Source organism: Tachypleus tridentatus, chromosome 4, assembly GCF_004210375.1.
Source record: "Tachypleus tridentatus isolate NWPU-2018 chromosome 4, ASM421037v1, whole genome shotgun sequence".
Lineage (NCBI taxonomy): Eukaryota > Metazoa > Arthropoda > Merostomata > Xiphosura > Limulidae > Tachypleus > Tachypleus tridentatus.
This window is the reverse complement of record NC_134828.1, coordinates 71,833,581-71,845,921: the sequence shown is the minus strand read 5'-3', so window position 1 is coordinate 71,845,921 and position 12,341 is coordinate 71,833,581. Positions and strand designations below refer to the sequence as shown.

Below are 12,341 nucleotides of genomic sequence, written 5' to 3'. Positions count from 1 at the left end.
GTCGTTCTTATGCAGTTTATATCTGTTGTCTATTACTTTTTCATGATTTGGGTTTTATATCCTTGAATATGTCGTTATGTAAACATACTGGTATGATTTATATAAATAAACTATTGTGCATATGTTTGAATGTATTTAAACGATTTTGAAACATTGAATTTCTCTATTTTATTTCTTAAAGAACACCTTTATTTTACAATATAAACAAAAAACGTAATGATAAATGTTTAATAAATACTAATTATTTAGATAACAGGTGGACAATTTGATAATTAATCTAATCTAGTCAAATAAAGAGAAATTACAGAAAAAAATGTTAAATAAGTTGAATAAAACGTTTGCCCGTTGCTTCATTCCATTTTACCTTCTGTGAAATTAGTTAATTGGTCATAATTTATCATGTGAAATAACACTCTGTGATTGGTTTGTTTTGAATTTCGCACAGAGTTACAAGAGAGCTATCTGCTCAAACCGTTCCTAATTTAGCAGCAGAGTGAAGTCAGCTAGTCATCACCACTCACCACCAACTCTTAGACTACTCCTTTTAATAACGAATAGTTGTATTGACCGTCACATTATAACGCTCTCCCCGGTTGAAAAGGCAAGCATGTTTGGTGAGAGTGGGATTTGAAGCCGCTATCTTCACATTGCGAGTTGAGCACCCTAACCACCTGGCTATGTGTGAATTGGTCCAATAAGCTCTGAATATAAAGATTTGTTGTTCACGTTCTAAAAACACCTTCCTCACTTTGAAGCAGTGACTGTATTATAACAGTAATAATTCAAGTCCTGCTATCTGCTATCCGATTAGATTATCCTAAGCGTTGGCGGTTAGTGATGCTGAGTGGCTGCAATTTCTTTGGCCTATTAACACATAATGGGGGTGACTAGCTTCATCATGTAGGTTTAAACGTATTTCTGAAACAAATTTTCAGTTGTAGGAACTTTTTTGTTATTATTTTACATTTGTAACTGCTCTAAACGCTCTCCCCGGTTGAAAAGGCAAGCATGTTTGGTGAGAGTGGGATTCGAAGCCGCTATCTTCACATTGCGAGTTGAGCACCCTAACCACCTGGCTATCTGTGAATTGGTCCAATAAGCTCTGAATATAAAGATTTGTTGTTCACGTTCTAAAAACACCTTCCTCGCTTTGAAGCAGTGACTGTATTATAACAGTAATAATTCAAGTCCTGCTATCCGATTAGATTATCCTAAGCGTTGGCGGTTAGTGATGCTGAGTGGCTGCAATTTCTTTGGCCTATTAACACATAATGGGGGTGACTAGCTTCATCATGTAGGTTTAAACGTATTTCTGAAACAAATTTTCAGTTGTAGGAACTTTTTTGTTATTATTTTACATTTGTAACTGCTCTAGAATGAATGGATTTATGATCATCCATTATTTCAGATTAATGAAGCAAAATATTTTAAGCATCCAGTTGAAGTAATTTTCCTATTATTGACGTTTAATTAACTTCTGTAGATGGATAGCAGAAAGCTGGGGATCCTGTAATACGTCTTGTGGCGGCGGGATTCAAATCCGCTCAGTCTACTGTGCTCAGGGTGGATTTAACGGTACCAGATCAAGCATCAGTGACACCTTGTGTTCAAAAAAGAAACCAATTAATCATCGAAGTTGTAACATACAAAGCTGCACACGTTGGACAATGAAAGCATGGTCAGGGGTGAGGATATTAATAAGTCAATATCTATAGCACAAGCAAGATAAATTTTATCTATAACGTCTATCGACTGTCATTTAAAGTCATCAAAGTTCACAGTTTAAAACGCTTTCACAACGTATATGTTAAAGGTACCAATTAAAGAAAAAAGTCAATGTTACTGATTACTTTATTCACACAAAACTACACAAATTATATTCTTTAAAAGACAGAGTTCATAGAGAGCAAAAGTCACAATAGGTTTGTTTATGTGTCTACATCATATGTCTATATTGTAAAACCAAAAACTGTTTCTGACAGATAACACTATGTAACACAAATTTTGTTCCTGAATAGTATATGTTATTTCTTAATTGCTTATATTGTAAAAGTACAGAAAATGGCTATTATTTCCTTCAAACTTTGCTTTTGCGATCAGGATAATGAAATTTAGAAATTAACCTATTTTCTATGTAAAAACGGGCAAATTTGCACATTTTTATTTATATAAGGTCTGAATAAAACAACATATGAATCAAGATTTACATATTTTTTTACTAAAGTTATACAAAAATGTTTAGAAGTGAGTAATTTTTCGAGATTTGCGACTGTAATGTAAATCACTTTCACGTATCAGTCCCCAAATGTAGTCTCCTATCATGTTTTAGTTACACGCTCCTTGGTAGCGGCGTTCGAAGTCCAGTATATCTTAATGGAAGCGCTCGCCTTGCTCCTGTGAGTATGCTCCCATATTCTCCTCGAACTTATCAAAATGAGCATCAAGAATGTGGACTTTCAGGGACATCCTGCAGCCCATTTTGCCGTAGTTATTCACCAAAACCTCAACCAGTTCCACATATATATGTAAAAACGCCTAGTTTGGGTTGAGAAAATGTTTATGTAGAGGGGAGAACAACGTTTTGACCTTCTTCGGTCATCGTCAGGTTCACAAAGAAAGAAAGAAGTAACTGGTATGCAGCGGTATATTCCTGACATGTGCAGAAAAATAACCAACATTTGGCAAAAACTAGTAACAAAATATGACATTCCAGTTAATACCAAATTTATTCAAAAACCAGGCACAAAACTAAGGTCTATACTATGTAAAAACTACACTGACAAACACCACACTAACGTTATTTAGAAAATACAATATGATAACTGCCATGACTTCTATATTGGAGAAACAAGTAGAAAAATGGAAACCAGATTCAAAGAACACAAAATGTCACCTTCACACGTTTTCGAACACTGCAAATCAAATAAACATAACATAACCATAGAGAACACCCAAATACTAAATAAAGAAACAAACATAAACAAACGCAAAATTAAAGAAGCCTTACTTATACAAAGGAACATCTTTATACCTGTATTAATAAATATAATCAAACATCCAAGCACTCCCTCTACATTCCTACACTCAGTTACACAACCCCCTTCAAACATGTGGTCAGCTATCAGTCAGTTACTTCTTTCTTTCTTTGTGAACCTGACGATGACCGAAGAAGGTCGAAACTTGTTCGCTTCTCTACATAAAAAAACTTTTCTCAACCCAAACCAGCCGTTTTCACATATATATTTTTCTCTACAAGTGGGTTTTCTCGTCATCACTGATTATTATTTCAGTTCCACATAATTTTCGGCCTTGTGATTGCCCAAGAAGCCCCGAACCACTGCTGCAAAGCTGCCCCAAGTTTTTTCTTCCTTCCTACTGAACTTCTTGGGGAATTCTGTGTACTCCAGGATCTTCTTTATTTGTAGTCCAACGAAGACACCAGCTTTGACCTTTACCTCAGACAGCTTCGGAAAGAAGTCTCAAAGGTACTTGAAGGCTGCAGACTTCTTATCAAGAGCTGTGGCAAATTGTTTCATAAGACCCAATTTTATGTGCAATGGTAGGAACAACACCTTTTGGAGGTCCACTAATGGCTCACACTTGACATTATGCCTCCCCACAGAGAATTCGGTCCATTGTGGCCAGTGCTTCCTGTTGTAGTGCACTGCGGTTTTCCTGATGTCCCAAAGGCAAAGAAAACACGGAAACTTAGTAAAGCCCCCTTGGATACCCATCAGGAATGTCACCATTTTGAAGTCTCCGATAACCATACTCATCATACTTCAAGGCTTTTATCAAGGTCTTGACGCCGTTGTATTCCTCTTTGAGGTACACCGAATAAGCCGGGGGAAGAAACAGTACTTATTCCTGTTATGGAGCAGCACAGTTTTGAGGATTTTGGATGAGCTATCAAAAAAGAGGCGCCATTAATTCAGGTTACTGCCAATTCCAATTGCCTCGTACAGACCGGATACATTGTGGCAGAAGCAGAACCCATCTTGACGAGTAAAGAAGCTTGAAAAATGTCGGTGACGCTTCATCTGACTTGTAACTTGCACACTTTCATCTAACAAATCCCATTCCTTGAGCCTAGCTGTCAAAAGCTCGGCATTCGACTCTGTTAGACCAAGGTCTCTGATCAAGTCATTGAGGTCTCTTTGGTTGGGGTAGTATGAGTTTCTCTCACCAGTTGAACCTCTGAAATTGTAATCTGGACCTTCTAAGTCTATCTCCTCTTCTGATTTGCTACTCTCTTCTGATGATGGCTAGTTTTTTCTGGCGGAGTGAGTACAGGGAACTCAGGTCATTGGCACTGGGGTGATGGATGATGGAAGGTCCGGATACATGACGGTAGATGTATTCTTGCCAGCCCGATGTTTGGAAGGGTCCACTATGAAGAAGTAGCAATTGCTTGAGTGGTCAGTGGGTTCACGCCAAATTTTTGGAATAGCGAACTTCATGGCTCTCTTTTCCTCTCTGTACTATCCTGCAAAAAACAAAATAAAATTGTTGTTATGAAGAATAAATTTATTTCATCCACAACTAATGTGTAAGAGATTCATGTAAAATATTTTATATGTGATATTTTTACTATACTATTGGAAATTTTAAAAAATAATAAATTAAAAGATATTTAAATTTTAAAAGGTCTAAAATTTGTATAATATAAAATCTTACTATTCAAGCAAGCAAAATATGTCCTTCTTACCTTCCAGAGTTTTTTTGCAGTGCTCGCAGGTAAAATGAAGGTTTGTCTTGATCCCTGACAGGCATGTTGAAATATGCCTTGTAGGCTTCACACATTTTAGCAGATGATGTCACAGTGTACTTTTTCGCACTTGTCTAAATAAATTGGTCACATACATAGCAGAATGCATTTGGAGAGTGCTTGCTGGTTCTTGATGACATCTCTGATAAATTCAGATATGTCTATGTGTTCACTTAGGAAGCTAAAACTAAATTGAAGTGGTGAGCGGTGATCCCCTGTATATATATGTTACTATGGAATGTTTTAGAAAATTCCAAAAGATTCGTGAAAATTCTCGTAAGTTCTACATTATTCTAGAAAGTTGTTGAAAATTTTTGTAAGTTCGAGTGTAACAGCATTGAATTTACCTTGAATGTTCTAGAAAATTGGTACATTTGAAAATTTCACTATCCAGGTCACAAAAGCAAAATTTGAATAAAAAAATAGGTCTTTTCCATTTACTTTAGGCATAAGCAATTGGGAAATAACACTTTCTGCTCAGGAACAAACAAAAGTTGATAAGATGTCCTTATAAAGTAATAAAATTCTTTAAAGTCCGGGCACTCACATTCATTGGGATCTGCCCTAACAATGTATTAAGTATCGAGTTTCTGAAAGTTAACGGCACATTTTTATGCACTATTCAAATGTATTGCCAAAAAATAAAAATAATAATAACGGAACTCACCATCGGATCTTGAAATGAAAAGAATAGGAAATGAAGTATTGAGTATTGGCAGAATTTGACTACTGCTCTCACGACATTTATTGTCTTATGAATATTCTGCCGCATTCACATATCCACAACGTTTCAATTATATTCTAAGTAATTTAATTAACATGTAAATATAATTCATAACTGGTTATGTTAATGAAGTCGTTAATTGTGGTCCACATACTCACTATTTCTGAAAATCAAACATTCTTTAATATTATACAATAATATTAACACAATATTCCAAGAAAGATCATGTCTGTTTTATCGCAAAACAGAGTCTGTTCATATTTTTAAATATTTTTTAGCATTTTGTATTTGAGCCTACACAATCTTTAAATTATAATGTCTTAAAGACTACATAGGTAGCTCAGTCGTATACCTTTTTATTGTGTGCTATTTCTGTTCACATGTTATAACTTTTGCAACTTGACCCTATTAGACCATAGACTGTATTTACTGAATTGTTTTAATTCAAATCAATTAAGACTGTCTTAATATAATCCGTAGATGTTGGTTTTCAGTGTGTATAATGGCATTTTTATTAGCGTTATCAACATTGCCCTTTTAATTTTATGAATGGTTTCCTTTTCATTTAGTCCATCGGTGGGTCAGCAATAAGATCACGGACTTACAATTCTAAAACGTGGGGTTCGATTCACCGCGATGGTCAGAGTACAAGTAACTCATTGTGTATTTTTTGGTTAAAAAACAAAACAAAACTCATTCTTCAATAAATGAAGTTCTCTAACGGATATTTATTATAAATCGTACTTATCCACAATTGCGAGAAAGATAATATCATATAAAATAACGTTTTTAATATTTCATAGTTTATTGTTTTTTTATGACTACATGGTCTAAAAGAGTTAGAACTTTCATATTTGCATTTTAAGTTTATTTGTTTGCATTCATAGCGTTTAATCCTTGTGCACTGTAATATAATATTTCCAGGTATAAAGTATTATTTCAGCTGTCGAATTTCTCGAAAAATAATTTTAAATACTAGTCCTAAGTATTAATGACTAGCAGCATTATTTGGCGTTGTCTGGGTTTTCGAAAAACTTCATTCTTTATGTCCCCTCCTTCCATTTTTCGATAGGTAAAAAGTATTTTGAGTATTTATGAAGATAAACCACTTTAGGTCTGATATTTGAAAATAAACTACGAACATGTTTTGAATTATGACTTCCTCAGAAACGATGTATTTGTTTTTCCTTCGTTGGCAAAGATAAACAGGCCCTCATGGAAAACATTTAGACTGTCTCATATACGTATGAGTGAGTACCTGGCGAGTGTGTGTGTGTTGTTCTTTTAGCAAAGCAACATCGGGCTATCTGCGGAGTCCATCGAGGGGAATTGAACCGCTGTTTTCGTATTGTAAATCCATAGACTTACCGCTGTACTAGCAGGAGACTTTATCCTCGCGAACATGATAAATCTTAACTCTATTTTCCCCATTTGCATTAAAATTTCAATTTTATTTTATTTTATTTTATTAATATTTTAATATTATGTTCAATTTTCTTTAATGTAAATTTAATATATTTTTTATGAATATGATACCGTATTCACACTGATGTATGGAACACACGACAAAAATAATTCAATATTTTATTTTATAATGTATCAAAAGAAAAAAATCTACTTCAAATAATGAAACCACCAAAACAAAACAAAGAAAAACCTTAGAATAAAGTACATTAGCTGACGTGATATTAATCTCATTATATGCAATAGGTATTATAATGTTCACGTATTCTATTTTTTGGCAGACGGTATAATTTTATTTTAATTCTGTATACATTTCTTTTGTGTGTAAGATTTTAATGATATATAACTAAACAGACCTATAAGGCTATATTCTAAAATAAATGTTAACTCAAACCTACGGAAAATATCAAGTCTGCGTAGGGTTTGTTCGTGTAATGTATTAACCAGCGACGAACTTTCCGGTTCGTTAGCAGCCGAAAAATGCATATGTCAACGAAAGACTCTTGTTTTTGCAACTTCACGTGAGGAAAGTGTGACCTGCGCAGGGAAAGAGGCAGACAAACAAGCAAACAAACAGAGAGAGACTTTGAGTTTTATATATAGATCAGAAATTATCTGAATTTCTTAACTCAAATAGAAAATGTCCGTGTACATCGGCTTTTACGATTATTTGTTTATTAGCTTCCCTGTTCTTCTCTGAATATACATGACTAATGTTTTTATAGTGCTCAGTGACGTGCGGTCATGGTATTCAGACAAGAAGTGTTATCTGCTACGATCACAAAGGTAATATCAGCGGAGAATGTGATAATAGGACTATGCCCGAGACGAAAAAAACATGCACGAGCGGAATTGTCTGTCCATTCGACGAAAAGTCTGGTGAGTAATCAAGATAAGGTTTTGTCTTTTTTTTTATGATCACCATTGAACTATTTGCCTACTGTGAGTTACCTCCTTGCCAATCAGTTTCTTATGAATATGGAAAAGAATTCTTTTCAAGATCTAGTCTGTAGTGAGAACGTTAATTAAGGGCACAGTTTTGTCTTTTATCTTGGGGAAGACATTCTTGGGTAAAACGATATGTCTGGTAATATCATCAGTTATAAAACCTGAAGACGTAAACAGCTGAAACAAAATTGGAAGGTAGTATAAATACATTACGTTCGTGTAAGATGCAATTTTTTACGTATTTTCTGAGCAGATGAAACGAAAAACTTTCGTTTCTTTACAAAAGTGACTACAAATCAAGAATATCGTTAGTAATGAGAATTAATTTGAAAATTGTTATACTACAAGAGAAAATGGATAAGAAATAAGCTCATTAAGATATTGTCAGTGTAAACTATAACAGAAGTTATATATGTCAGTACGAATACTGAGCGTTTGACTCAAAAAGATGTATTCGAGATATGGAAAAGAAAATCACTGCCCTAGTTCATACTCAAAGGGTGATTTTATTCAGTCCAAAACTATGACCATTAACTACATTTTCGTATTTTATTAATTGAATTTTATTTAAATGTAGAGCAAAAATGTGAAATAACGTTTTATCACCTATATAAAACCGTTAGAATACAAAGCCAGTACTGCTAATCAAATGAAAAAAGAAATGTGAGGTACAGTTAACAAGAACATGAAGTTTATATCAATTTGTTTTGTTTAATTCTAGTTCCAAACATCAATCCTCAAGAAGATGCTCCACCCGAACACTTTGACACCATTCCTTGGACTCAGCAAAGTTTTGATCCATCAAAAGTCTCCAAAGATCCATGGTATATATGAATCAGTCCAATTTAATATACAGATAATTTGAGTAAATAACTAACTACCAAATTATTAATAAAAAATTTGAATTACATCAATTAAAAAAAATTATCCGCAGGTTTGTAGTGAGTGACTGGCAATCCTGTAGCGTCACCTGTGGTGAAGGTATCAGACGTCGGTTTGTGGAGTGTAAGATCTTTCTCGAGTTCTCACGTTCAGTGGCAAATTTACCGGACCGAGAATGCCCAGGTAATGTTTTATTATACATGATATAAATCAGTGGTTGTCAACCATTTTGAATCCATGGAACTCCATGGCGTCAAATTTATGTCACGGAACCATTTACTGCGTTTATTACAAAATACAAAACAAAAAACGTCACTGCAATACTAGTGGTGGATTCTACTTTGTCTCGTTAATTAATGTAATACAATACACTGGCTTGTTGTTATGTTATGTCATTAAGAAACCTATTATTTTCTACTAAAGAAATATGATGTATTCGGATGGCAACTATGTGACTAGCATGTATTCACATATTACAATACAAGTGGTGAAACTCTTGCATTCTGCGAAACTTCTAGGAACCCCAATATCTTTCAGAATCCCTGGATATCTTTAAAGGAACCCATAGGTTCCACAGTATCCCGATTAAGAGCATTGATTTAAATTATTTCGTGCTCTCTAAGTTTCAAAGAAGAACATTCTGTCTTCGCGCAATCATAATTTATCCATTTATTTTCATATTCACACACAAAACAGTATTTTATACTCGTACGCTCAAGAAGTATTGTGTTGTTGTACCAGTAATCAACAACTGTTATTTTATCTGTGTTTAGCTAATGTTGTGTTATTCTCCTTTGTTTCGACACTATTATGTCATTTTATATTAATATTCTTGATTATATATGCTATTTTCTCATTGACAAGGTATTTCTGTTTTTACCTAATCTCAATTGCATCAGTGTTTATCTTGCTTTCTCATATTCTTTAATGTTAGATGACTTTGTGTTCTTGTTTTAGTGTCAAATAATACTAAGTACTTTTCGAAAGGTGTAAACATTTATTTTTTTTACAATATTATAGTTTTATATGGTTTTCTCATTTTCAATGTAATTTTTCACCGATGTCTGAAAGTTTTGATGTATTTTGCATTTCTCGTTATTCTAATTTTTTTCTAGTTTCTATAAGTGTTTCAAGCTAACTTTATACGTCTCTTCCAGTATTCGGTTTCTAATTCCGTGCGGTACTATATTATATTTTCAATGGCTGGTCTGTCAAAATTACAGTTCTAAAGAAAAATAATCAGTCATTTTTTAGTCGCGGCATAACGGCTCATAGAATGGCTCTGATTTTTCAAGTATAGACTTTTAACTCGTATATAGCTCTGTCATCTTTTGAATGATCTGAGCTCTAGAGTTTTTTTTCAGTTGAGTCTAATTATAGTTTTAGACTCAGGAGGTCAAACGCTTTCAACTGACATGTTTGACCACGCTCAAGTTCTTATAGACTGATGAGTAATTGCTCCCCACGTACAAAAGTACAGCTAATAAAAAAGAAAAAAAGTCTTGCAGATTAATATACTCTAATCCTACCTAAAAGAATTTCAAATGCCGCGACTGTTGAGGATTCCCTCTATTTTTGTTTCTCTGGCAAAAATATTCTTATATAAAGTTTCTGATTGTGAATAACTGAAGACTTTTGTTCATAAATGTTTCATTAGGACGTCGGCCTTCTGACGTAGAGAAGTGTTTTCCACGTCCCTGTGCTCTAGATCAGAATAAAGACGAGGCAGACAACAGTATCGACGAAGAAAAAAACAAACCAGATCTCTTCTTTAACAGGAAACATGGCATCCCTCTTGATGAAACTGTTCAGTCCAGGCTAGGGGGAAAAGTTGGAATTGAAGTTACATATTCGTGGCGTAAGGGTGGCTTCACGCCTTGCAGTGCTTCGTGTCTAGGAGGTATTATCCTTACGTTCTCATAAACTTTGGCTTAACTGGATACCTAATCAAGTAAAAAACTGGTTTTATACACTGCCTCTGTTCACTAATTGACTTCCTCTTTTTGTTTTGTTTTTTATTAGTAAATGTGTGGAGTAATTTATTTTGCCTCAAACGACATATATATTTTACAGAGGGACTTGAAGAGTAAGGAGTTAAGTTAATAAGGCTGATGGTTTAATTAAGATATATTCTTTAATTCATACTTTCTTTACGTATAAAAGCTTCAATTAGTAGCTTGTAGATATGTATACTAAAACTGAGTTTTTTGTAGAAAAACAAAAAATATTTTCAGGATAGATTTGAGTAATTTTGCACAGAAACATTCTAGTACTTTGCAGTTTAAAAACCTGAGAATATTCAAAAGTATAAGCTTGTTGAGGTTCTTTTATGAAATAAACAATTTCAGATCAATGCTTTTCAATTCCCTTTTTTATCATGATTATATTATCTGTTTTTATGATTTAGGTATCCAGGAATCTATAATTCAATGTATCCGAGATCACGATCAAGCCACAGTTAGTTATTTGCTGTGTGACATCAATAAGAAACCCAGAGCCATCACCCAAACTTGTAACGACTACGCTTGTCCTCCTAGGTAATGATACACGTGTTGTCTTTTTATGATTACAAATTTTCACATAATAGTTAAATTATATCTTGGGTTCCAGTTCAGTTTAATCTAATTATCGTGTCGGAGGTTCTAAGCTTGTTCTAAAACAACTCTTACTTAGTCCAACCATAAGATGAGAAAGTATTAGGTGATAACGACCTGGCAGTTCATGGATGAACCCAACATTAGTCTATGAATTTAGATAGAATCTTGTAAGCGGCTACCGAGTTCCCAAAGAGCTTGCTTCTTCACGCTCAGGCCCACATGACCAGGTAGTTAAAGTCATCGACTCGTAATCCGAGGGTCGCGGGTTCGATTCCCCATCACACCAAACTTACACAAAGGGAGGGGCGTTAAAAATTGACGATTAATCCCACTATTTGTTGGTAAAAGAGTAACCCAAGAGTTGGTGGTGATGACTAGGTGCCTTCCCTCTTGTCTTACACTGCTAAATTAGGGACGGCTAGCGCAGATAACTCTCGTGAAGCTTTGCGCGAAATTCAAAATAAATCAAACCAAATCTTTACGCTCAAATCTCTTCTGTATGGTTAGCCTCCGATTTATAGCACAAAAGCTCGATTGACATTTGTCAGTCTGTGTTCCATGCTTATGTAGTATTCACACATCTTCGTACGTAAATGTGAAACATATAATAATTTAAAAGAACTAGCACACTGCTCCAAGGTGACTGTCATTGGGTCATTCTGTTATGCTTTGAAATAATCTTGTTTCTTAATATAAATATATAATTTAATTTTCCAACTGAATGCGAAACACAATGCATGAAAATTCAAGTTGATAGTTCAGGTCGTAACATGAGCCTTTATTGTAATTTTTTTTAATTGCTAATGACTTTTTTATTTTCTTGTTCTTTGTTTGTTCAATAATGTACAAGTTTTTATCTTATTCTAACTATCACAGAATTGTATTAGAACCTTTTTTTAAACTTAGGTAATGAAAAATCTCAAGTAGGACAACGATATTTGGTGTTAAAAACTTACGA

General features: G+C 34.2%; 1 protein-coding gene across 2 annotated transcripts in view; it reads left to right on the top strand.

The window, feature by feature from the left end:
• The window catches only part of LOC143249409 (protein madd-4-like), an 84,479-nt gene that overhangs the window by 60,836 nt on the left and 11,302 nt on the right, over positions 1 to 12,341 (top strand). For both annotated transcript variants that reach the window (XM_076499209.1, XM_076499210.1), the window contains exons 7-12: positions 1,484 to 1,685; positions 7,682 to 7,835; positions 8,626 to 8,728; positions 8,839 to 8,969; positions 10,444 to 10,686; positions 11,194 to 11,323. In XM_076499209.1, the coding sequence (XP_076355324.1) occupies positions 1,484 to 1,685; positions 7,682 to 7,835; positions 8,626 to 8,728; positions 8,839 to 8,969; positions 10,444 to 10,686; positions 11,194 to 11,323 (963 nt within the window). The remainder of the gene's footprint in view (positions 1 to 1,483; positions 1,686 to 7,681; positions 7,836 to 8,625; positions 8,729 to 8,838; positions 8,970 to 10,443; positions 10,687 to 11,193; positions 11,324 to 12,341) is intronic.